Source organism: Hyposmocoma kahamanoa, unplaced genomic scaffold (genome assembly GCF_003589595.1).
Source record: "Hyposmocoma kahamanoa isolate Upper Pololo Valley unplaced genomic scaffold, ASM358959v1 100021, whole genome shotgun sequence".
In the NCBI taxonomy this organism is placed as follows: Eukaryota; Metazoa; Arthropoda; class Insecta; order Lepidoptera; family Cosmopterigidae; genus Hyposmocoma; species Hyposmocoma kahamanoa.
The window spans coordinates 3,406,476-3,433,956 of NW_020653200.1; the positions used below are offsets into that span (position 1 = coordinate 3,406,476).

At 35.9% G+C, this 27,481-nt stretch overlaps 2 protein-coding genes across 3 annotated transcripts; both read right to left on the reverse strand.

Annotated features, from left to right (window-relative positions):
- Positions 1 to 684: 684 nt before the first annotated feature.
- LOC113228178 (G-protein coupled receptor 52) lies at positions 685 to 15,814 on the reverse strand. Of its 2 annotated transcripts, none has more exons than XM_026461419.1 (5): positions 15,791 to 15,814; positions 6,327 to 6,398; positions 4,867 to 5,046; positions 3,110 to 3,354; positions 685 to 2,136 (listed from the first exon to the last, which is right to left on the reverse strand). In XM_026461419.1, the coding sequence occupies exons 3-5, from the start codon at positions 5,042 to 5,044 to the stop codon at positions 1,540 to 1,542; spliced, it is 1,020 nt and encodes a 339-aa protein (XP_026317204.1). In that variant the 5' UTR covers positions 5,045 to 5,046; positions 6,327 to 6,398; positions 15,791 to 15,814; the 3' UTR covers positions 685 to 1,539. The 2 variants fall into 2 exon arrangements, with proteins under 2 accessions (XP_026317204.1, XP_026317195.1); XM_026461410.1 differs by having other exon boundaries at positions 3,098 to 3,354.
- A 6,639-nt stretch (positions 15,815 to 22,453) lies between these two features.
- Positions 22,454 to 25,282, reverse strand: LOC113228487. The gene is made up of 4 exons (XM_026461817.1): positions 25,196 to 25,282; positions 23,754 to 23,868; positions 23,389 to 23,547; positions 22,454 to 23,195 (listed from the first exon to the last, which is right to left on the reverse strand). The coding sequence occupies exons 2-4, from the start codon at positions 23,799 to 23,801 to the stop codon at positions 22,641 to 22,643; spliced, it is 762 nt and encodes a 253-aa protein (XP_026317602.1). The 5' UTR covers positions 23,802 to 23,868; positions 25,196 to 25,282; the 3' UTR covers positions 22,454 to 22,640.
- Between the last annotated feature and the right edge of the window lie 2,199 nt (positions 25,283 to 27,481).

A 27,481-nucleotide genomic window follows, 5' to 3' on the forward strand; every position in this document is an offset into this window, starting at 1 on the left:
AACACAGTAATAAATAGAGCTTTCCGCGTTCCGGAAAAATAATAAGACCTGGCGCTGAATCCTAAATCCCGGGAAAAACAAAACTTGCGAGACTACTTAAAAATATGTTTCTATACTTATACGGCGATAAAGTAAAACAAATTTAATCAAGTTCTTTATTAACTCAAATTAAAATATCAAAAACTATTTATAAAAGATTTCTCATTGTTACAGTGGGCACGTAAGAAACAATGAACGTTTAATGCAATTAGATTGAGACTGAGTGTGAACTGAGAGAACCTAATTTCATCAATATCTCCACAGATTACATTAAGCTCCACTCGACAGTGTTGCCATGTCCATACAAAACAAAATGAAAAAACGACTTTTGGCTTAGTATATTTTCTCGTCGTTCAATTAATTGACTTAATAAGTGTCAAAGTGATATTTCCGAGGCTGAAAAATTCTATCTCGAGTTTCGAAAATAACAAAAATAGCCTTGACAAAACTTTTCGAGATTGGGATTTTAGGTATGAAAGCCCTACTAATAAGCACTTTTTCTAAGTATACGTAACAAATTAAATAAACATCAATATGTGCGTTACAAACGAATAAAATTGTAAATTAATTCTACTTTTATATAAATAAATTCAAATATACTTGTTACTTCTAAACCTACTAACAAATTGCATTATTGTTACACCAATCTGAAGAACACAATGATATGAACAAGTATTGCCTTAGTGGTTCATGTGCATCATATACATATGCTGCACTGTTGTACACGCGTTATTGTCAACCGTGTTCCGTCAGGAACTCTTTAGAATTTTATATTATTTTAAAAGTAAGTAATAATTTAATGTAAATGAGTGGAATTGGTATCATCTCGTTTTTCCATTAAACCTATGTACTACGCACTTGTGAATTGTGTATTAATTATTTAAGAAGTAATGGAAGAATAGTGAATGCTGAGGTCTGTCACACATCCAACATTATCACCTGCCAGATTTCAAACTCTATTTAAACATTAAGGAATGTCCATAATTCCTTAAACAATGGCCATGTCTCAATCTTGACTAGATTTCTTATACATATTTATACAGCAATCCCTATAAAAAACTGCAAAATGAACATCATTTTTTGTACATTATTTTAAACACAATATGTGTTAGAACACAAAAAATACTTATAAATCTAACGACAAGATCGCTAACATATGCGCATATTAAGTATTCACTTCTCCGTCGACAAATACAGAACGGTTAGAATCGCATAAATGCCGATTCATGTTACCTACACCGTGCCGAAACACGGTCAAATATCTGTATTATGTCCGTGTCCCGGCCGGAACACGAGACACGAACGCGGCCCGATCTAACATGAATTACTTCATACAAAAGCATAATATAGATATATGACCATGCTATGCCTTGCGCACGACCGGGTCACGCCCCGGCCGCAGCACGGTGTAACATGGATCAGCGTTTAAAGTGAATTTACATATGTTCGGCATACATTAGTGTAATCCCTGTCGTTAATTTATGCAGAAAGAAATGCAGTTCAGTCATCATTATCCAAACCAATGAGTTCGGCCTGCAGACGTGCCTTGGTGCGACAGCACGCTGTGAAACATAAAATCCTAAGGGCAAGCCGGAACTGAGGACTTAGCGAGACCAAAATAATAATCTTCCAAAATGAATTCAATATGCCAACCCAGACGATGCCAAAGTGCAACATAGGAATTTTTAGTTCCTCGCCCTTGATGTATTCGTACAATCTAACTCCAGCGTAAGGAGCCCAGCTTAGCCAGAAAGCAGACACTAAGACGAAACTCATCCAATGGCTGGGGTTGGATAGATTCTCAGCTAGAGCAGTCGCGTATTCTTTGTCGTGAATTGGCACACCACTGTTCAACTTCCGTTTCATACAAAATATATAAGTATAATTATATACGATAGATATAACGCTAGGGCCTAGGACGAGCATACTTAGAGTGGCTGTGTAAGCGTAAGTAGTGCCCCAGTCAAGCATGCAGATAAAGGTCTCCTTGTCGAAGTTCGCTTCCTTTTTGTAACCGAGCAATGGTGGACAGCATAGCATAGCAGCAGAGATCCAAGTGAATACCATCCAACATTGGCTGCGAGTACGGGTTTGCACCTGTGTAAACGCACAATGGTAAATCATACAGATTTTTTCTGAATATTGTGAAACAAATTTAAAAAATCACAGTAACGTCCATTTTTATAGAAGAAAATTGATAAAAACCGACCTCAAAAGTTCGTGGAATTACATCTATGTGCTACTTAAGTTTTATTGAAATCGGTTACGGGTAACTGAGCGAAACTAGATTCATTCCTTACTTTGTCACCCTTAGAGGTGAAATATTTCTAGGAGACCAATTCTAAGGTAACCTCTTTCCAACAAAAAAGAATCATCAAAACCAGTTCACAAATTTACAGTTAGGCTCAACTAACACAGGCGCAGAGTCGAAGCATCGCGTCGCGTCAGGTTTTTCAACAGCAACGCGTGACGACGCGCGTCGTCGCGCGACGACGCTCACATTAGCGCGCCAGGATCACAGTGCTGAACCAGTTCAGAGACTTTTGAACATTCACTGCGCGCAAGTAACGCACGGCACCGCGCGAAACCGCTCGACGTTAGCCAAGTGTCGACGCGCGAAGGCGCGGGTTTCCACATTTGCAAACACAGAAATTTGTACCTTAATAACGGGGAAACAGAAATGAATATGTTATAGTATTATAGGTGAAAAACATAATGCGTCGCGACGCTTCAACTCTGCGCCAGTGTGAGTTCAGCCTTATTCACAGTTATCGCGTAACACCTTAAAAGTTGGAAATAAAATAAAAGAACGTAACATACACACAAAAAATACAATCGAATTGAAAATCTCAGCTTTTTTTGAAGTCACTTAAAAAACAGATGTAAATCACACGCGTTCACAAAAAGCACTGCTATACCTACTGAGGTATTAAATAAAGTTCTGAACACGAAAGCGAGCACTAGCTACAGAACAACCTGAAAACGTATGTTAAATTTGTGTACCTAATTATTGAAAAATTGCACAAAACTGAGATAGCTGAAGAAAAAAGATATCTACCGTTAAACTAACCGTCTCATATCGGAGAGGTTTCCTAACTGCGAGGTAGCGGTCAACGGAGATCCACATGAAGGTGTATACGGAGATAGACCAGAGGGTGACCTCCAGGTAACCGACCAGCCGACACATCAGGTCACCAAACATCCATTGGCCGGTGATAGCCGGATACACTGACAGCGGGACCACGAACAACCCACAGAGGAGATCCGCCACCGCGAGCGACAGTAAGTAATAATTGATGACTTCGTTTGATAGTCCTGTAACATCAACATACCCATTATTATTTTAGACTACATAAAGTTACCACTTGCTCGTATTATACTTAATAATAATAACGCACATACTCATAGCCCTGCACTAGGGAAACCCTGAGTCGCGGGTACCATAGACGCACACATAGAACACCACAAATTACACCCAAACTCACGAGAGAAACAAATGTAGGCCATACAAATATTACTCCTGACCCGGGAATCGAACCCGGAACCTCTGTGTAGCAGACCAAGATGGTAACCGTTCGGCCACTGAGGTAGTTACCCACTTAATAAAAGACTTGCCAAAAGCAAATTTATGTTTGGTACTTTGTAAGGCAGTCATAAGTATCATTATATGATTTTTGCGCGACAGTACACTTCTATAAGACTGGAAGTAAACACCACGAATAGCTACGCAGTCACCACCTCATAGCAACCATAGCTGACCTTAGAACAAACACCGTAACAACCAGCACACGCGTGTTTAACCTTTCCGTCGCCCTCACTCCGTAGCGTGACCTGCAGCACTGCGGGGGGATCAGCGCGGAGGAAACCTCACTTGTGCATTAATCGCTTTGGGAACGGATTAAAGTATCTAGTTACTTGTTTGTACATTAAACAACAAAGCCATAAAATTATTGACCTCAGCAAATTTTAAAGTTTGATCGATTCACAAACAAATCCAATTTTTTTTAAACCAAGAACCACAATGTAACTCAAAGTTCGCCAATATGAATGGCATCTCAGGAACGCAATTTCCATGGAAAGTTTCATGAGGTGCAAAAGAAACAGAAACATGATTATCGATCGTATAACATTACCTACTTGTGACGATGCGACCTCTTTCATAGTCATCCCGCCTTTTTATTACCCTTTTCTCTGGTTCCTGGTCACCTACTTTGAAATTAAGAATCGTTCTTAAATTTCTTTTTCTTCTTCATCACTTACTTTTCTTCTTTCCATCGCGACTCTCTACTAAACTTCCGAAGCAAGCACACGTGCTCTGCTTAACATGGAATTCTGCTAAGTGCTTGTAAAGTATTTTATTTGTAGTACCTTTGAAAATCATCTAACCGAACTGCTTATAAAGCATAGTATTTATAGATATTACTAGTATATAATTTAAGTAGGGAGTGTTTTATACCATTGTACCCGTTTTTATATCGTTGTTACATTCTTTACGTCTTTACTTTACCGTTCTTTTCCCTTAGCTACAATAAAATTCATTTGGACAGCACCTTCTATTTAAATACGCGAGACCCGCGTGATATACTTTTATAAGGAGTTTAGCTTTTTAGGTCTTATACAAAAGAGCTTTTACAATCGCCGTACTATATAAAAAACCGATACGATTAATTCTCATGAACTAAACTTTCTCGGACAAATATAAGTAAAGTAAGTCAAAGTAAAGCCGTAAGTATCGACATAGCTGATGCAACTAGGTTAAACAAAAACAATGAGAAAAGCCTATCTAATTATATGTACAAAAAAAAACAACGAGTAGCTACCACAAACCTTTGAAATTAAGGAAAGCAGCAATGATGAGGAGATTGGAGACGACAATGGCAACGCCCATGACGGCGATAACCGCGGCTTGCGTCAGCGTTTCGAAGGTGGCCAGAGGACTGTCAGCGACAGCCACTTCCCCTGAAAGACCCGACGCGCCGCGCCCAGCAATCATGCTCGCTGGCATGTCTGCGAATGACAGGTTCATAAAAGCCAACTTGCATAGTGCGAATTGAATAATAAAAACATTCTTCATGAAAATGACATAACAATTTTACACAAATGCTACGTAACGGAAATTCGTCGATAACTCAGAGAAGAGCAATGGCTACTTTTTAATTAAATAATGTACCTAGTACTTACAAAGTCACAAAAAGACATTTATTACAGCAAAATGTTCCCAGGACTGCATTTAGACAATTCTTAGAAATTTTACAGAGAACCATGTAAATGGAGAGTACTCAATTTCTTAAGGATGTCAAGTGACGAGACGAACAATAAGTCATGTCCGGTGGTAAGCGGCACGTCTGTCCATGACAGTTGCAGTGCCACTCAGAGCAATAACAGAGCTCTGAGGGGCACTACCACAGCGCCCGTTCACCCTAAGACATGAGTTGCCATGTGCCTGTAATTTCACCAGCTTCTCTAACTTCATACAACAAAGTACGCCACCACCTACTACCTATTTCTGCTGCCAAGCATTAATATGAGCATTACTGCGTTCCAGTTTTGAAGGGTAAGTAAGCTGGTGAAATCACAGGCACTTGGAACTTGTCAACTTATATGTCTCAGTGGGGCAGGCGCAGTGACACCACCACTTGTGAAACAGCCCTTACATCTTTGCGATTGATAGCTCTGAGCGACACTGCAACTGCTATTGACAGGAGTGTCGCATAACACCAGTCGCACGACTTATTCGTCTGGTACCATAAAAAAAAAAGATTAGAGTGAATACTGACGAGAAAATAAATTTATTGATGTAATGTAGATTCTGATAGACATTGGTTGGTCAGTTTCTCAGCCGGAATGGCGTAATAACAACATGATATAGAATCTATAAGTAAAAGAAAACGAATACCCTGATTTTATTGAATATTATGGTGTTGGGTCCCTACAGATTTGACGAATGCTTCTGATTGTGAAAGACTCGCGAGCTGCATTACCCAGTGCGTCTGTTCGCGTGCCGTTCGCGAGCCTGTCTTGCTTGCCTTGCGGGAAATGTAACACACAGGGCACAAATGCAGCGCATTCGCCAGATTTGTACGCACCCTTACTGCCAAGATATTCATTTCTTTTTGTGAATTTTTTACTTGGCATACAGACGCTGGTTCAAATGCTGTCAGATCGAAGGAATTTTTCCTTGTGTTTGTTCTTTGTATTAATAATTAAAACAAATACTTATTCATTACATAGCAATTTGTATTTTGGTATGAAAATCTACAGATGTCCTGACAAAGGAGGTCACTCACCATTAACGATGTGGGAAAACCAACAAGGAGGTATTTACCGGGCCATTATAGGTGAACAGCCAAAATTATGATCTGAACAAAAACAGAGACACAATAAATATATCATTCATTAAAAAAATTAGTGCAACATGTATTGCAGTTAGTGCATGTGATGTTCACTATTTTTTAATATGGACTGGACATTATGACATCGTACAACACTCTTCCTTCTATAATTGAAATCCAAATTAAATTTATCGTTAATATCGGAAAATAATAAACACCAACCACTGTAACCGCAATTTATTAGTTATGAAGGTCTACGTATTTACCGATAGGATAAATGCTAGGTATTTGTATTAGAATAGAATTCATTTTCAACAATCACATGGTCACTACATTATACACCAACTTTAGTTACTAGTGCCACGGTAAAGTTATATATACTACACTAAAGAAATTTTTGTTCACTCAGTGCTGACAATATAGCAAGCGTTGTCAGGTCATAACTAAAATAAATCTGCGTCGAAAGCAATTAAGTGTTTAATTACTTAGACGATTAGATGGACTGTCTATTGCTAGCATTGAATTGCGATATCTTGCTCTATCTTTTCATTCTAAACACAGCTGTTCCGTAGAAACAGGCGTTTATTGCTCAGAAATCCTTACCACCGGCATCATTGACATATGTTTTTTATAATACTTTGGTATTATAGCCTCTGAGTGTTCTCTGCGTGTCTCTGTCCATAACAGTTGCAGTGCCACTCAGAGCTTTAAACCACAAAGATCTGAGGGGCACTGCCCCTGCGCCCGTCACCTTGAGACATTAGTTGGTAAGTCCCGTGTGCCTGTAATTCGAACAGCACCCTTACCCTTCAAAACTACAAAAACGACGTCATTACATAAAGACAAAATCTATTAATTCTGTATTTAGATACATTTACAAGTACTTGCCCTATTTATGTGACATCAAAAAATAAATCCACGCATAGAATAAAAATTTGCTACAAAATAAGGTTTTGAGGTAGTTTATCAGACTTTTATTCGTTTTTATACCGATACAAATCGGTCCAACCCAAATTCAGCATATCATATTTCTGTCTTGGTGAAATAAAATATTCATAGTGTGGTTGACGTTTCACTGCAACAGGCCGATTGGCGTCGATACTATCGCAGGAACAGATTGGCCTATTTTCAAATGCGGTAGGGTCATCGACTTCATGTTACCCCAGTTGTATTTTAAGATACTACTTTCACTACAAATTTACCGAGCCACTAACGGCAACCTTCAGATCGAATATAGAGAAAATCATCGCTCTCGTAACCCACTTTACAACGTTTTCTACGTTCCACCCGAGTCAGAACGGGGTCGTTTCACGCCTTCACCCTACTTACAATAAGGTCTTTTGGTACCATTGAGATTTGATACATAGGTGCGTAGTTCAGCTACATTCATACTTTTACAATTTACATTATTTAAAATACTTTTACATTATTTAAAAAATGTACTGATTTGTATTCTCTTTCATATTATTAACTTTGCCGCAAATTTATAATTATTATATTAATACATAGGGCGCACTGTAAGTTTCCGAAACTGGCCACTTACATAAACAATATTTAAAAAGTAATTACAACATTTGAAAATGGAACTCTTTGGCTGTAGAAAACAGTTTGTTTCATCTGACTGTCATTTGTTTTTACATTGTGGCGTCATTTTAGAAATTGGTTGTCTACATCACAATGGATTTAACTCGTGAAAATTTTCGTAGTATCATTTTCTACGACTTCAAGTGTAATTTAACAGCTCAGCGGTGTTCCGCTTGGCTTCAAACTTTTTCAAGCTTTTGGCGACGAAGCACCATGTAAGACGACTATTTATAGCTGGTTTGCAGAATTCAAACGCTGTCGTGTGAATCTCAGTGACGAACTTTGTGATGGTCGCCCGTCCACTGCTGTGAACAACAACAAAAACATCGATGCTGTGCGCCGTATGATCCAAACAGACAGGCATGTGACATGCCACGAGAATCGGGCATCTTTAGGCATAGGCATAAGTAAAATACAATGAATACTACACAAACATTTGGGTGTGAAAAAGCTGTGCTCTCGGTGGATCCCACACAATTTGACTGAGGCTCATAAAACGGACCGCGTCTCTTGGTGCAATGCCATGCTTACCAGATTCAACGAAGGTGCGTCATATTTGGTGTGGGACATAATAATAGGTGAGGAAACATGGATTTATAGTTACGATCCCAAAACAAAGCAACAATCGAGCGTATGGGTCTTTCAAAATGACGCGCGTGCAAAGTGCCTCTAAGCGGATGATTGCTTCTTTTTTTAATAAAACTGGACACGTGGCTGCTGTTGCTTTTGGAGAATCCTTGTACCGTGAATAGTGATTGGTACACGACCATTTGTTTGCCGGAAGTTATTGACAAACTCCGAAAAAATAACCGTAAACGCCGTATCATCTTGCACCACGATAATGCCAGTTCTCACACTGCTAGACAGACAAATGAATTTTTGAAGGTGAACAACGTTGACTTTATGAGCCATCCCGCGTACAGTCCCGGCCTGGCACCTTGTAACTTTTATTTATTTCCAAAAATTAAAAACCAGTTACGCGGTCTACGATTTTCATCACCTGAAGAGGCTGTCGAAGAGTATGAAAAATATGTTTCAGAGATTGTCACGGAGGAGTGGCATAAATGTTTTCAAAATTGGTTCATTCGTATGAAAAAGTGCATTAAATAATAAATTCATTTCTGATCATTTATAGCATTTTTTTTTTATTCATTCCGGAAACTTATAGTGCGCCTCACGTATTAGACTATAATTCCAGTCTATGCCGCTTACGATGCGGACGTCCAAAGTGTCACTCGTGTCGTGTCACTCAATCTTTATTGCGTCGTCAGCAGATTACGGTGTTCCCCCGGATTCTACTTCCATATATATATATCTAAATCGAATAGGTGTGTGATACACTTTTTTGTCACATCCATGGGATGTATGTCAAAAGCTATTTAATGAGCTACACATGTGCTTGTAATACAAACTGGAACGTAAAAAACGCCTCCATCTTTTGATTCAGATGTCACTTTCGGCTAGCGGTGCCAAACGTTACGTTACGTTTTGCTCTGCGATTCTCAAAACAGGCCGAGCATAAGTGGTCACAATTGCATCGGTCGTTAATTGTATGTTTTTTTAATAAATACACTTCAGTTTTGTGGCTTTACCGCGATTTTCTATCAAAAACACATGGCTAAATTTACATGTTCATTCTTGATTTTGAAGTTTTTAATGGAAAAATGTCACAGCCGTGGAGGTCATTTCTATAGATTCGTCGTTAAAAATATGCCCACGGAAGTGACTTTTGATCCATGGAAGTGATTCTTACATGGAGTGTGTGAGTGTGTGTATGTAAGATAATTTGCGTTTTTGCATTGCTTTTTTCTGCATCCAAATTTCTTTTTAGACGGTGAAAATCAAAAAGTGTACAAAAACAACAGAAGAGTTGAGTAGACATGACTTTTTCAACCCCTATAATTAAGTTTCTTAAGGGACTGCGTATATTTAAATGAAAAATACGCAGTCAAGAAGATCAAAAGTAATTAAATCTATCATCAAAAACATTTAAAAAGAAATTTTCACTTCTTTTATTTTTTTTCAATCAGAAGTAAAAATTACCCAATTATACTTAAGTAACAAAAATCCTCACGGAAATTAGTCAGTGGACATTAACGCGAGAATTACCTACCTATTTATAATCGGCCTTAGTGAACGGTCGCCCGCCGCCCGCGAGCCTTCATTTCAGTTCTTAGGCTTCTATTAGGTCTATTGAAAGCATGTCTCAAATTAATGCGTGCCGTCGTGACGTCGACTGCATGTAATAGAGACTTCAACTGTGTGTAGTCCAGATTTCAACTGCAAGTGTCGGGTGTAGTCAATGTGAACGGTAGTCCGAGAATAAAAATCGACTTCGACGTAACCAAACAAAAAGACGCAAAAAATACCTACTCATGTAGTGATTTATGGCCAAATTAACGTTCTAAGCCTACCCCAAGCAAATAGGTACAAGATCGAATACAATAAACATATCTCATCGACCCGGTGGGTTGCTGCACCATAGCATTACACCAAATGATCAACGGGTCTAGTTACCAAGTCGTCGAAATTCTCCTGTGTTTTTGTTATAGATCTTTGTACGACTTTTCGGCATACGTCGCCGCTAGTGACATCTAGTGAGAGATTTTTTGTATGCCACCGGTTTTGTTACGATTATGAATGCAAAAATCGAACACACGAAAAAATTTCGTCGACCCGGTGGGACTTGAACCCAAGTTCACGTCAGATGGTTAGAGTAATGCTACGGTGCAGCACAGACGGCGTTATTTCATAGAAAATCTCAATAGGAAAATTTGAATGAAGAGCAATCTGCGTCCGATGTGATACCTGTAAAAGTATCGGCTGCGGTGAGAAGGTTATTTAAAAATCTCTCACTAGATGTCACTAGCGGTGATATGTCATAACAAAGCTAGTGGAGTTATCACAAAAAATCTCAATTAATACAATAAACATAAATAAAAATAACTAAGTAATTGGACATAGTTATGCAAACTAGAACCAACCCACAAAATGTCATTTTCGAGATAATTAGACTTTTGTAAAAACAGTGTGAAGAAATAAATAGGTAAATTATTTGAGACAAACAATGTGAGTTGTGTGTAGCATTGAGAATGATATAGGGAAACTATTATATTATATAGCAATAAATAGAAAACATTATGTATATTTTATTTAGTTAACGAGAACCATGTTCTAGTTTTCGTAATTAAAACGCTAAAGATCTACAGAACTTCAGTACATATGACATGGATCCATTTAGCACATTTAAAAAATAAAAATTATATGAAGTTAAGCAGCATGGTTCTTTTTAGCTATTAAAAAATTACTTATTTAGGGTTGGTACCCTGAAGGACTTTTTTTTCCGTTTTGGCTTGGTATATTGTCAGGATATTTTGTGAGCGGGTAAAGGACACGTCTGGTGTTCTACCTAAATATATAACTCAACTTCACTCGAGGTGTGGGTTGGTTCTTGTTTCCATAACTATGTCCAATTAGAAGGTCCATCTTACATTTAACCAAGTTCGCAGTTGCAGTTCTAATCTAACACGAGTCAAGGTCATGGTAAGTCACCTCACTGTAAGGGTATTGCAGGTATTGGCCCCGGATGTTTTATAACTTATTACCGGGTATCTCACAGTGAAAAAAACTTATTTTGCGCAGAGTAATGCCCAACATGACAAATTCGCCCATGCTTTTAACATTGTTAAAATCGGTAAAATGACGTTATGAAACAAAAGCTGCTCAGATAAAAGTAAGCCTAGCAAATGTTCTAACATGCTTCGTCATCGCGTTTTTCGTTATCTTACTTCTCGACTTTCAGAAGAAATATCATATTTTCTCATGAAACTGAATACCAAACACATTTGGATTGAAAGCATTATAATACACTTCCGGACACATAATTCGAGCCACCACGCATTTTCAGCATTAAGTGTCCTAAGCTTAAACAATGTTTGATTGATCAAAAACTATTATGCAATTTTGAAACTAGTATACTAAACGTCTTTTCCGTAAGTCCTTGTTGGAAATTTGGATTTGCAAAACCGGGGAAAACTTTTTCTTCGATGATAATACTATTTTTGTATTCTAGCCCTTTACGACAAAAATGCGAAGTGGCTCAAATTATGTGTCCGGGAGTATATAATGCTTTAATTATATATTTATACATGTTATGTATAAGAACATAATAATATTTACTATCTAGTGCCTCTTCAACACATAACGAGTAACTAGTTTTTAGCTTATGAATTTTTATAAACCCTTTATACATATAAGTATCGAGTTCTTAGGTTTTCGCGATTGTTACACATAGGAAATGAAAGTATTTTTACGGATATAAGTCACGTACCTATTTATTTTTTCAAACAAACCAACAATTCGGGCCCTTTACAGGTCCCATGATCACACCGTCAATAAAGCCAGCCGTGACAACGAATATACGTGATTTAGATCAGAAAAGTTAGTTTCATTTCCCCTCTGTAGTAAGTATTAAACACACAATGCACTATAGTAAAAATATATCTAAAGCGCTATAGACCAAAATGGGACACAAAAACACAAAACATACTTGCACAGCCGTAACACGAGTAGTTTAGGAGCGCACAGAGACTTAGACTTGTATATCGAGAGTTGTAATTAATTAAATATGGACAGTTTATTTTAAACAGCGGAATGTAGGATACAGGTATTAGTTTAAAGGAACGTGTCACGTGGTCACTCGTCGGCGTGTGAAGGCGGTATGTTATTGTTCTAGCAGGAGATGCTAGGCGCCGCCTTCAGGAGTCAAGGTCGAATCGTGACAATTTCACAAGCGGTAGGACGTTTCAAGGCCCCGTAGTATTCCCCACCCCGTTATATAATAATCAATATTAAAACAAAACGCAGCGCAAACACACCCTCTGAGATATTTCTAAAATTATAGGTATTTAAATAAAATATAAATACTAATCTATAGTCCATATGTTTAGGTACTTAAATAAATGTAAACAATCTTGAGATATCTATTTAATGAAATATACATTTATAAAATGATTTTCCCTTACCTTCAAATACAAATACTTAGCTTCATATGAAATTGCATGCCTATTTTTATATCTATTGATTTGTAAAGCATGTGTTTCAATAAAAAGATGTATCAAGATTGTTTACATTTATTTAAGTACCTAAACAAATGGACTATAGTGCGACATTTTTTTAATGCGTTTTTTTAGGCGTTATTCTGTTACCTAACTGAGAGAGAGGGGAGAATACGTCTTGTACAGATGTATGCCTAAGAATGGCACCTTCGATGCCGTTTACTTTCCTGTCTAACAAACTTTAATATTGGCACTGTTCTATAGGTTTGCAAGTATCAATTGTGAAAGGAATAAACAAACATATTATTGCAATATCTATTTTATTGAATATCTAATAAAAGAATAATATATCGCACTTGACAACTAACATAGTATTACATCAAAAATTGCATTGTTTGTATTTTATCTCAAAACTGCGTTATATTAATAATTTATACCCGAATTTTCGCTATATTTCTGACATTTGTATACGATTTGATTGCAAAGTGACAGGACAACACTGTCGCTTTGAAATGAAATAGGTAATAATAATATAACTTAAAGCAAGTTTAAGATAATACTATGTTAGTTATCATGTGCGATCTTTATATCGAAAAAGATTATCACTACTTTTGGCTGTCTATTTTAGATTATCGCCTCTCCCATGGCCTTAAAGATTTTGTATTTTGAAAAGGAAGTGACACACAGAAATCCTACACCCTCAAGTTAGCTGTTAGAGACTGACTGTAACAACCCGTTTACGGACAAAACAATTGGGGTTATTTCAGCGGAGACCCATCTCACATGTGTGTGATTTCGTGGTTTCCTATTATTAATTATATTGTTCAAAACGAGATACAGATAGACATACATTAGTATATTAGCACTTTGCGAAGGAGTACATCCAGGGAAGTACTACCACCTTACCTAATTCTGTAATAAGCAGTGAGGTGAGCATTACTGCGTTCCGGCTTTGATGGGTAACGGTGATGGTGAGAAATTACAGGCACATGAGACTTGTCAACTTATGTCTCAGGGTAACGGGCAAAGCGGCAGTGCCCCTCAGATCTTCGCAATTTAAAGCTCTTAGTGACAATGCAACTGCTATGGGCTGCTATTTTTGTAGAAATATTAAATTCGGTAGACCAACCTACTTGTAAAATAGGTAACAGTGTGGCGATGCTGACGTCCCTTCCTGCTTCGTCATCCCACCTTTTTATCACCGTCTTTTCCCACCTTTTTATAACACTTAAAAAAATACTATTTTTACGTTAGTCCGTTCCGTGGTCAGAATCTATCAAAACTTTCAAAACGAGCGGACGTGTCCATAAATCATCACCCTTATTTATTACAACACTTATTGGGTACGAGTTTAAATACTTCATTTCGTTTACTACTAAATTAATTAAATAGGTACCTATACAATATAGACCCATAAATTAAGTGGATCGCTTACTGCATTATCATTTCGTTAAGGCTAGGCTACAACAGTTATGTTACAACAACAAAGAAAGTTAGTAAACACGGCTACTTCACGTCATCCATTCCAATTATTTGACCTTATTGTAAGGGATTATAATTATTATTAACATCCCGATTGTTTTAAAATTGCTATAGAAGCAAACTTATTCAAGATGTCAAAAACGTGATGAAAGTTCTTAGCAACTCGCAGAACCAACCATTTCGATGCAATTATGTACTGTTTTTTAGAATGTTAAGTATATTTACTGTAATTGCTATTTCATATGCAAAACAATGGAAGGACAGTACAGTAAGAGTCGTATATTACTAGCACGTTCATGAATATTTTGACCTCGTTCGATCATATTATGCGCTTTTAAGAAAAAACAAGTCTCAAATTTTGAAATGGCGAAATGTAAAAAAGAAGACATTACGTAATCTGAAAAATAAAATTCGAGCTTCATCCTTTGTTTTAAAACACACGTGTATCGTGACCTTAATAGGCATTCAATTTTCAATGTCGATCCGCCTAAGCTCCAAATTCCCCACAGGAACAGTAATTATAGATTCAGTGGTTTAAATATCGGTTCATACCATGAATATCAAATCTAGACCAATAAGAATAATAAGGCTTCTAGAATATTTAAGTAATAAAGGTTGCCACCCAAATTAGGTAGAAAAGACTAAACTAAAAATTACCCAATTGTGCTAACTGGTTATTCCAATATCGTAATATAGAACACAGCTAGGCCAGGCCGCTAAAGAAATATAACGACCCACTAAGATGACAACGAACCAAGTACTTTGTAATAACCTGGACTCGTGACACGTATGCTGATTTCTATAGTGTAATTTTCACAACAAAAAAATTGAGACAAAGAAATCATTAAATCGTGAGTAAAGGCAACACCGGGAACTTACTGAACTATGATAATTATGGCGTTTTAATACGAGGATTACGAAAAAAAAAAGAGTTAAGAATTAATTAGTCAAAGTTCATCTGTTCACTTTACGCCCTTTTCGTACAGGGGTAGATAGAGACCAATTCGTCGGAACAATTATTTTTTATTATGACTAAGTTTGCAGCATATGAGACAAACTTTTACCGTCAAGAATTAGCTGCATTTCTCTCGTTCCAAATCCGTTTAAAAACTCCCCGCAATTAGTTTTAAAGCACATGAGACATTTGTATCTTTAGATTATCTCTAAGAGTGAAAATAGGTACGACACTTGAACACAAACCATGCATAATGCAAGCGACATAATTCGGGACATTATTTATATAGGTTTTGAAAAAACAAGCTTCAAAAATTTTCGAATCTCGTGATTAAAACTTACTTTAGTGGTAACATTGTAGGCATGTGGTTTGCTTTATGCACTTTGAAAGTACGACGCTGCAATATCGGCAGAAGGAAGGAACGCGCTCTGTACACCCACGCCCAGTCCACGACCACTCAACTTCAAGCAAACTTGTCGCACCCCCGCTCTACCTACCGAAAAGCTAAATGCGGGGCGGCTGCGCGCGCAATCGACATTGGATTTCCGCAGTGCAATAATCTCTAAATCTCTCTTACGATTTACCCAGGTTTTACAATTTATTATAATTTCAATCCATCAGAATTGACGCCGAGTTGAGCTCTGAATGATGAGAATATTCTTTATTTTTAAAGCTTTGGCGCCCACGCGCCAGTGCTGAGCAACGAAACGCCGCCATAACCACGAATGAAATACATCAATATTTTAACTCCACAGACTAAACTAAACATAGAATCGTGTTTTTTTTAATGGGACAGTATGAGGAAATACCTTAAACTCTTTATTTTTTTCCATCCTCTAGGGGAAATACGAATCCATAGAAGATACAAGGAAACAGTCTTAGGAACCATTAAGTCTTTTCTTGTGAAAACTATTTTGACATATTCAATTTTCTGGTCAAGCGTTATTCGTATTTTTTTAGTGCTGATCGCATTGACTTACTGATCGAGTCAGTTTCATGTAAGGATCATTTCATTGTACCTATGCGACGAAAAAAATCGGGACAGCAGAAGTTGGTCAATTTAATGTTGTTCATTTTTAATAAATTTGACTAGCTTCTTCTGCTGTCACAATTTTTTTTCTTACAATGCAATAAAATGATCCTTACATAAAACTAAGTCCAACGGCATTGAAAAAGAAAATAGTCAATTTTATTCATTTTGTATCAAACGGGCGTTTCTACAATTTAGCAATAATTGCGCAAAATGTTTACAAAGTAGAAAATTAAATTATTATTGATTTTTGAAAATAGTATAGGACTGAGGATGTACCCTTACACAAGAAAAATTAAAGGCACGGATATAAAATCAATATTGAAGGCGATATTTGGTTTTTTAAAATATGTCTAGCTACGGTAATAAGGAATGGACATGGAAATGATTTTTTACTACAAGGTAGTGAAATATAAGGCTACTGTAATGATATGCATGCATATAAAAAAAGAATTTTTATTATTTTGTCATTACTCATAATGATAAATAGAAAACTTAAACCTAACTTAAAATTTAAAGTGAAACTTAACATTGCAGCAAAAGTTTAACAAAAGTATCACCTCCAAAGTACAACCAAATCTTCATCAGAAGCTCTAGGTGCTAATTATTATTAATTGGGTCGCTGGCAATCAGTCCCCATTTTTCTAAGACATTAAATGTAATGTAAATGTGCGTGCGCGTATTCATGTACGTTTGTGTATACGTGTATGTATAATGTGTAAATTCTATTACTAGTAACAATATAATAATTAATATTTTCTTATAGCTATTTTTTAGTAACCAACCTTGTAGTATTAATTAAATCAACAAAACAAAATAAATATTTTCTAAAACCCAAAATTATAATAAAAAAAGTGGAAGAAATAGCATACTTAAGTTACATATTTTTTTAAAGTTATTCTGATTCAGTACTATTCAAACACTATTTTTAATAATCTATTTCTTTTTCTTTCCATTTTCTTTTTACCCTTCCCTTTTCCTTTTATGTTACCTTTATTAGTATCGTCATGGTTTTAGTTTTCTTCTTTCGGTTAGTTTAGCTTCAACTTCTTAGTACTCTAATGAAGGAATTTATACCAACATTTCAAAATTACTGTCTCTTTTTTAGTGTTAAACTGCATTCCGATCTTTCTTCTATAATTTTTTCCAGCTATTTGATTTTCAGTCTTTCTTGTTACTTATTTATTATTTTTGGTATTTATAGAAAGTCTTCAACTTATTATTCTCTTTTTCTACATCTCTTGTAACATTTTTCAGTAGTTTTACCTTTTTGTCTCGTTGGTATCTCAGTCGTTTTATCTTTTGCTCTCAATTGAAACAATTTCTCAGAATATTCATACTCGTATTATAGTCACTTTTTTTGCAATGAGGAAGACAGATCTGATGCAAGTGGATATAAACCTTGTTCTTCTAGTTGCTTTTGTTTGCTACCTTCTGAGTTCAAAAGTTCAATCTCTTTGACTTTTTTGTTTGTTCATATTTCTTACTATTTATCCTCCATCTCTTCCGTCTTTCTATACCTCGTACACAGAGTGTAGGTGGTGTCAATTCATCTCTACTATTGATTTGCCTTTCCCTTTAAGTATCGCATTATTTTCTATTTGTTTTTCAGTGGCATATAATTAATTCTTCATTTTGTTTAAGCACGACATAGCGTTCGCGCTTGGTTAATCTTCTTTGCGCCAATATATCTTGTTTTGATTGGGCATGCCATGACACCTTCAATATATATTTAAGGAAGTAGAAAATTGTGGAAAATATTATTATAGTCAACATTCATTTAATTACCGAACCTTTTGATTCATTACCGTAATCCAAAAAAGGTTACGGTAAACGACGGTAATGAAGGTCACGGAAGTGAGAAATGTATAATTATTGTAGAATAACTCAACTTGTATTTAACACTTAGGTCTACCATCCAGTCTATTTAATTAACAGAAATATATGTTAATCTTTTGCTTTTATAAATAATTAGATATTGCGAATACGTACCAAATTATACACAATCCTGTAATGAGACTTGGACTGGTTGAAACACCTGTTTAATGACTTCGATTTCAATTTTCAGCGAGAAAACCAACGTGAGGTCTATTTCGAAGAATCTTAGCGACACACTAAAGTTCACAGAAGCGTTAGCGATGATTGGCAGCAGGACTAAAGGCGTTTGTCGCTCACATGAAAGTTGCAAATTCACGTTCTGGTAATTACTTTTTCACAGTTTCAAAAGTTAAATGTAGACTTTTATTGCCAAAATTTAAATTTTATGAAAAATCAATCCAATATTTAGTTACTAAATACTATTTGGCGTTCTACAGGTAACTTTCTTTTTAATATCACAATTTTGTAAACAGTAGAGAGTAGAACAGGCTCCGGTAATGAATTCTTAATAAGTTTTTTAAAGATATTTTTTTTGTTCTCGTGAAAACATGAAATAAGTTGTTGCAATACTCAGAACAAGTAGATGGTTATAAGTTAAAATTATTAAGTTGAGTTAATAGTCTATTTTAAATTTTCATTTCATTGAAACAACGTCCATATTTGTCTTTGTATATTCACCCAAAAACATTTGATTAAATTTGACAAACTTCTGCTGTCCCGATTTTTTTCGTCCTATACAATGAAATGATAGTTACATGAAACTAAGTTGATCAATGCTAAAAAATTTTGGTACATTTTATTAATTTTTATGGACAACTCACACTTGATCAAAAAATGTACTATGCCAAAATTGCTTTCACAAGAAAAATCTTAGGATGGTTGCCAAGACAGTTTCTTTGTATCTCCTATGGTTTCGGATTTACCAGTGTTTACTGGTATGTTGTTTGCATAGCAACGACGGCACTTATTTTTGTCACTTACACAGTTGGGTAGAATTTTATTCTTATGAATAATGAGTAAGTATACTTACAGGAGTACCCATTTATGACGGTAGAGTTACAGCAGTCAATTGCATAATTCAGTATTGTGTCCGTAAATGGCATCTAGCAATATTTCAAGGACGACTGTGGCCCAACACTGTGGGCACTGGATGACGAGGTCCCGGGTTCGATTCCCGGAAGAACCAATTTGGGAAAAGATATCTAAATTGGTTATAGTCTGGGTGTTCTGCGAAGTACACCAGAGCGAATTCCGTTGCTTTGGGACTTGTAGTACAGTGAATTCATATTATGAGACCAGGCAATTGGTGTGGTTGTAAAAAAAGTGTTTCTGTATGAGAAACCAGTTTATCAATGAGCAACTTTGAAATTACTCAAGCACCATCTATAACCACCAGCGAAAAACAGAAATAACGAAAACGATCCAACTCTATAAACAGCTGTTTTGTTCAACTGTAGGGGCGTTATCCTTTATTGGTAGGTCAATACGTAGGGGAGGTATTTGTCAGTGTGTCTGTCGGGTATTGTCGTAGCTCCCAAAAATGATTACACGAATGCACACGAATGCCAAACGTTAATTTAATTATTGCTTGTTTACATAGTTTAAATCTCTGTAAATTCATATCGATTGCAACTTATAATTCGGCATAGAGTTTAAAAATACATTTTAACATCGAAACTTCAAATCAAATAAAACAAATAAAAATTAAACGTGTAGAGATGGTGAACGAAAGAAGACTGAAGAAACAGATTTTATAAGGCGAACGTGAGCGGGCAAGTTGGTAAAGGCCGGCCGAGGCGAACTTACCATGGCTACCAAATTGTGACCTCAAGGAAGACTTGGTCAAGAGTAATAGTAACCGACAAGCCTATGTGAAAGCATTGATGTGTGTCGAAGAGGCGAGCGTGAGCGGGCGAGTTGATAAAGGCCGACTGAGGCGGCCTTACTATGGCCACTATATTGAGTCCTAAAGGAAGACCGGGTCAAGAGTCACAGTAACCGACAAGCCTATGTGAAAACATTTACGTGTGTTGATGAGGCGCAAGATCGCAGCCTACTGCGTGAAGTGTAAATATGTACAGTCATTAGTGCATCCTAGTGCAGCAATGGGTCACACAAGGGATTTGCAAAAAAACCTAAATTAGAAAAATCATCGTATTCGTCTGTTCTAATAAGGTATGTAATGGAAGATATAACAACAAAAAGCATAATTTCAAACTTTCAGTTTTGCTAACATTCGATAATAATGATTAGGTGACATAATGAATAAATGGTATTTAAGTACCTACTATGTATATTGTATTAAAGAATAGATTTAGTATAGTATTAAATAGTATAATACAATATTTCGTTTTATGAATAGTTGAAGCGCCCTATATTATGTTGATAACATTTTTTTTTCGTTTCATTAAATGTACAATCGCAAAATATAATTGTTTTTATATGGTTTTAAGTGCTTTTTGTGTTATAAAATATATTTATTAAAACTTTAAGCAGATTATTTAATTGCATATACTAACCTAACCTAAACCCACAGAAGAAGGAGAACCAACTAGCAAATACAAACAAATTCGGTTCATTCACCATTGCACCTAAACGCCAGTGGAATTATATTATATTATATATTACATAATATATTCAGTGAATGTTATATCTGAAATGTTTATATGAAATGAGTATATTAGATTAAAAGTTGTTATATCTATCGTCTATTATACCCAGTGACCTTTATACTTAGACTATGCAAACTAATTTTTTTCCCGTCCTCTAAGCCTTTATATCATGCAAGAATATGTCAAATGTTTGTATACCATAAATTAATTATATTTGTTGAGTTAAAAAATTAGTTTCCATAGTCTAAGGTTATATTGACTGAAAATATGTTATTTGTTGTTATATATTGCGAACTGTGAAACAAATACGTACTCTACAAAGTTAGTTATGTTTTACCACATTACTAAAAAGGCTGAAAAATGAACATGCCAACTATATAAAGCAAACAATTATACATTTAATTATTTTCCTCCACCTTCTGCGATGCAAGTGGTCATAGAAGTTATTTTTTAGATACTGTGAACAGGTCATATGTGTTATTCTCGACAGTACTTTTTAATATAAACGGTTAGCTGGTAGATGGTAGATGGTAGATTAATTCCGACATCATCGAAAAATAAGGCAGCTGATGAAGTTACTGCAAAAGTAGTTTAGTTATTTTCATAGCGTTATGGCCTATGGCATATTGTTGTAAGGAAGAGCGGCAGACATTCAAACAATATTTGTGCTACAAAAAATTTATAAATTAGACCTCCGTGATACTTTAAGGGAACGATTTAAAAAATCAAATATTTTAACGCTGCGAAGTTATTTATATTTGAAAATATAATGTATGCTTGCTGAAATGTAGCATTATTTCCGAAAAACAATGATAGGCATAACCTTATGCGACCCCTATGCTCAGACTTGATAAAGTTAGCTCGTCATTTCGTCGGCTTAATGCTAGAAGTCATTAATTGCCATATAATTTATATGGCAATTAATTGCCATATAATTTAAATGGCAATTAATGACCTCTTGCAATAAGCTGACGATTTGTGGGACACTGTATACGTTTTTATAACAAAATTCCATAAATTGTACAGTAAGCTCATGTACTAATTAAAAAAGCGTATTAAAAAAACAAATTATTACATAGACTATGTGGTCTGTGACAAAGACGATACGAACGCGTGGTGTACTTCCAGTTATTAAATATTTGTGATGATACAAATATCCTTCTCAGGTGAAATTGACCTGCTAAGGAGCTGCTTGTTTACTGTGACGATTTCAAGTGTACTAATTTGATTACCTACAAAATAAAGATACTTGATTTGATTTTATTTGTTGGGTAAGGATAAGTGGAAATGAAACTCCACTCATCTCAACCAGTGAGGATGTGGTAGGGAAGGTTGTCCCCACCAGGGGGGACAGCTGGTAGCAACTAGTGGGCCAGGCGGACGTGTGGAATAGAGTTGAATTGAAATCTTTGTTGCAAGTGCTATTGATTCTGCATTTCGATCTTGACGAAGTGGAACATAAGATAATACATGTCACATGTAGGTAACGTAGTGCCTTTATTTAAAATCAACATACATTATCAAATTAAAGCACAAAAAGTAGCGATATAAAAAATAAAAACGGAAACCCACTTGAACAAAATTACAAAAAAACTATTAAAATACTTTTAAATAAAAAAAAGTTTCTCCATTGTCGATTCAAAAGTGCCATTTGTTATTGAAATTTCGTAATTAGTTGTAATCCATAGGCTCGTGATCGATTGATAAATAACTATTGTAAGTGCTATTTGAGGGATTTCGAGACTTCAAATTTTGTTTCGAATTCACTTTAGCAATTTGCTGTATACTAGTGTTTGTAACGGATTGTTCTTCACCATGTCGCTCCGGGTCCGTTTCTTCGAATGCGACGTCCTCAACTGTTTTCCTTTGCGAGCTTTTTGTAGCCCTTAATGTGGTACTAGTTTCGTTGTGTTTGTGCTCGATGACGCATTGACAACTTCTATTGGATATTCTTTTTACGTTTAGCAGTAACTTTGATCGTCCACTTATCTTTTTAATTCCCGACAGTTTTCGTCTGTGTAAAGACGGCTTTTCAATAGAGTTTTTGCTTTTGTTGACTGGAGAATTTGCAGCGTCGCCCTCTTTGTCTAGCTGTACTAGTTTCCTTGAAGGGCATCGACGTTTCATATTCAGTCTTTGCAATTCCCTCAAAGCAACAAGTTTTGCGCAGGCGCTGCAATTTGAATGAAAATCGCTGCATACGTCTTTCAAGCTGATTGTTGTTATCTGTGAACAAATCATATTGCATGACACAAAAACGCAACGGGTGTAATGTAGGTAAGTATAGGTACTATATGCTCGCAGTACGTACATACCTACTCTACCTCATGTGTACGGAAAAACTCCATTTTACTAATTGTGTGATTAATGAAAGAATGTATAAATATAATTTGGCGTGAAGTTTTGTGCAAATACGTACTGTAGTAATTGATTTTCTTTTCTTCAATTCATCAATGAGTTTAGGGAAAGTTTTGTTATGTCGACGGACTCTTCTCACTGCATCGCCGTCACGCTCGTTGTGGATATCGTAATTTTTAAAGTGGTCATCGCGAAACTGATCGGCGCCATTGTATCTTTTCTGAATTTATGTAATAAATAAGGAAACTGTAGTTACAATGGGCATGCCCAGTCAAATTAATACAATATCTACTTTAAATACTTAAAAGCTTTATCACACTGGCGGATTGCGAGCGATTTGAAAGCTAGGCGACACGAATCACAAATCCCCAGAGTGATAAGGCTCTAAATGTTCAAACTAAGCAAAATGCGAAGATACTTTCGTACCTGAACTTTTTTGTATTTGATCCTGGGCTGAGGACCATTGTCAGCCATGATATGCACGCTATTTACAAAATTTTCACGATAATTGAACAACGTCAATCATACCAGTATTTTTTGTCTGTAAATATCATGAGAACAATTTGAAAATAATCTCAGTACAGAAAAGTTCTTGGAATTACGTCTAGTTGCCAAGTTTTATTGAAATCGGTTACCGGAAAGTGCTTAGAGGTGTAATATTTTCTTAAAATTTAAATGAGGCCAGTACTGAGAAACTCTTTTTTTCCAACAAAAAGCTGGAGTTATCGCGTAACGTACACACAAAAAAAAATGAGAACCTCCTCTTTTTTTGAAATCGGTTAAAAATTCACTGCGGTAGCAGTAGTTGTGGCTTCTGTAAACATATTTAGAAGCAGGACCAATAAATACTACTTACATAGCTTTTATTAAATACATATTTTAAAAACGTATACAACAGTCCGAACTTTTGATATTGTAAAGTAAAAGTCAGTGTTCCCTAGTGAAGACTTGTGTAGTAAACCTAAAACATCGGCTTTTAAGAATTTTTATGTTTATCTGTGCGTTTGTGCACGCTAATCCCTATAACAGTTTACCCAATTTGGATGTAGTTTTTGGTGTTAAGATGAGCTTGAATTAAATTTAGTGTTTGCTTCTTTGAAATCGGTTAGCGAATATGTCAATTTTAAACGTTCACAAGTTGGAGCGAAGTTCATCCACTGACCAAATAATTAGACATGCGTGAAAATAGCGTGCTACTAAAAAATCAGCAACATAATAAACTCGATTTTATTATTAGTAGGTTTTATAGTAAGAGTGGCACATGTTAGCGCGTATGACATCTTGCGCACAGCTAGATTACACTGAACTGACCATTAACCCATTTATATATCACATTGTTGGGCATGGGTCTCCTCTCAGGTCGGCTATATTGCGCCACACACTCTGGCCAAATACGGGTCGGGGACTTCACATGTTTTCCGAAGGTGGTGAACCTTCTTCGACGTGCAGGTTTCATCATGATGTTTTCTTTCGTGGAACAGTTCATGGTAAATTTCAAACAAAAAAGTCAGATACTGGTCCAAATTCGATACCACGACCGCTGCTTGAGAGGCGGTACGTCAAACCAACTAGGCTACCGCGGTTTCTTTTAGCCTAGATTACAATAAATTTTAGGCTAGATTACAATAAACCTTTATATCACATTTAAACTCAACCAATCTTTTAAAAATTCCTATTCGTTGTTAGTACGGACAACGGCACATCGGACTACACATTTTTGTTCGAAAATCGCCTCCAGTGCAACGGAACAAGACACGTCAATGTGTAGTAGCTTGATGTGCTGGCGTATGTACAATATGTACTGAGAAAGTACTGTAATATATATAAAAATTTTATACTTAATTACAATCTTAGATCATAATACAAACCTCTTATTGCTTTTACAATGTCAATATGTATGTATGTGTAGCCCCCATTTCTTATGCTCGAAAACTTTATATAAAAATAATTCTTCTTTTTGCTTATTAGCGATGTCTTTTTTAGGATTTGGTCAGTGACAGTTTTGTAAAACTAAGATACAAAAAATTACTAGGAATTTTCATCCTTTGCTGTACAGATTTTTAAGGTTTTGAAAATTATATATTTTTGACAGAGAAATTTCAAAAATCTTTTTATTTTCTTTGAGCGCTGACGTTACACGCAAAGAGAATATTCTACATGGGTACATTGCGCAAAACACGGTTATCATATAAAATTAAATAATCTTCATAACAATCTTACGTTCTTTTAATGTACTATGGGGACATAATCGGCCGTCCTTAACATAAATGTAATCGACATTTTTAGCAAAATTAAGTTATTAACATATGGAATCACCGAAATGAGATCTACAACCCATATAAACGGTTTTTTATACCTTACTGGATAGAGCTCCTCCCGTTTTATCAATAAATTCGGAAACTGATTTTGATATTGTAACAAATGTCTAATCAAATATATGTGTAGTCCACTTACAAACAGCGCTATGTGACATTTTTAAATATTTTTAGTTAATGGCGTGAAATGGATCAGTATTTTAATTATAAAAGTAATTTTAAATACTTCAACAATACATTGCCAAAACTGGTATATTCTGAACAGTGTTAAACATTGACTAGTTATGAAAGTCGCTTCTCTCTTAATTTTACACTTTCAAAAGTTCCCATTTTGTCGTCAAACTTGCAAACGCTGCTTTATCGAGTATAAACTCGTGCAAAATCCGTTATTTTGTTTGGTATTTATTATGTTGTCAACCGAGAAGTCCCTCGTGTATGCTTTTTTACCACAATTTTCAGATAATTAGAAAAGTACCATTTAAAAATCCGTTTTTGTTACAATAATTAAAATAAAAAATAATACTATAATATAACAAATAATCAAAATACAAAGTAAACTCTCAATGTCATACCGGCCAGTGTGTAAAAGATTGCACATCCATGCTCTGACATTCCTCCTAGATTATTTACACCTGGCTTTCCTTACTATCAATAAAACCTTGTCAATCATGAACACTCAGTACACACCCATTTCTCTACAGCAAAAATAATTGCTAATACTTCTAATGCTTCTCTAATAAAATGATAGCGAACATCAACATATTTTGTCTGCTGAGGTTGCACCGGATTTAAGGCTATTGTCAAAGCAGATTGACTATCTATGCATCGTGATAGGCATTCCTCCTTCCTAGTGATTTCATTCAGAAATCGCTGTAGAAATATGGCTTCTTTTATTGCTTCTGATAAGTTGATGTCTCAACTTCGGCTGTCTATAAGGCTGTATCTTCTTAGTGCTCATCTTTGCTTAGTGGTGTGCCAAGAGATGGCTCCATTTGCCATCTTAAACACATTTCTGGAGTATGACCTTCTGTCCACTATATTTCCATCGTAATCAGCATCTGCAAAACCTTGATATTTCTACAAGTCTTTAGTGTATACAAGTCCCATGCTCTTGGTACCCTTTAAGTATCTCAATACCCTTTTAGCTGCGATCCAGTGCACTTCATCATAACAATTGCAGAACTGACTCATGAAGTTTACTGCATGTGCTATATCTGGCCCTGAACATACAGCTATATATATCAATGAGCCTACAAGCTCTATGTACGCAAGGTTTTATTTGTACACTCTTTCTCTTCTTCAAATCGTTGTCTCGGAGCTACTGGTGTACTAACTGCCTGCAGTTTTCCATCTTAAACCTGTGAAGAAGCTTTTCAATGTAACCCTCTTGCTTGATTTTAATGCAAACGTTTCTTTGGATCGCTATCCCATAAAATAGTTCAGTCTTTCCTAGATCCTTCATTTCCAATTTTGTTTTTAATTCTTCCTTAACATCCGTGACAATCTCTGAAACATATTTTTCATACTCTTCGACAGCCTCATCAGGTGATGAAAATCGTAGACCGCGTAACTGATTTTTAATTTTTGGAAATAAATAAAAGTTACAAAGTGCCAGGCCGGGACTGTACGCGGGATGGCTCATAAAGTCAACGTTGTTCACCTTCAAAAATTCATTTGTCTGTCTAGCAGTGTGAGAACTGGCATTATCGTGGTGCAAGATGATACGGCGTTTACGGTTATTTTTTCGGAGTTTGTCAATAACTTCCGTCAAACAAATGTAACCAATCACTATTCACGGTACAATGATTCTCCAAAGCAACAGTAGCCACGTGTCCAGTT

What these genes read in the sequence shown, in the direction of transcription:
- LOC113228178 (XM_026461410.1), bottom strand. Translation starts at nt 5,044, where the DNA reads ATGCCAGCGAGCATGATTGCTGGGCGCGGCGCGTCGGGTCTTTCAGGG. An exon ending in TGCTTTCCTTAATTTCAAAG is followed by an intron (nt 3,355 to 4,866) that starts GTTTGTGGTAGC and finishes TTGATGTTACAG; the next exon opens with GACTATCAAACGAAGTCATC. An exon ending in ATGAGACGGTTAGTTTAACG is followed by an intron (nt 2,137 to 3,097) that starts GTAGATATCTTT and finishes GCGTTTACACAG; the next exon opens with GTGCAAACCCGTACTCGCAG.
- LOC113228487 (XM_026461817.1), bottom strand. Translation starts at nt 23,801, where the DNA reads ATGGCTGACAATGGTCCTCAGCCCAGGATCAAATACAAAAAAGTTCAG. An exon ending in TCAAATACAAAAAAGTTCAG is followed by an intron (nt 23,548 to 23,753) that starts GTACGAAAGTAT and finishes ACATAAATTCAG; the next exon opens with AAAAGATACAATGGCGCCGA. An exon ending in AAAGAAAATCAATTACTACA is followed by an intron (nt 23,196 to 23,388) that starts GTACGTATTTGC and finishes ATTTGTTCACAG; the next exon opens with ATAACAACAATCAGCTTGAA.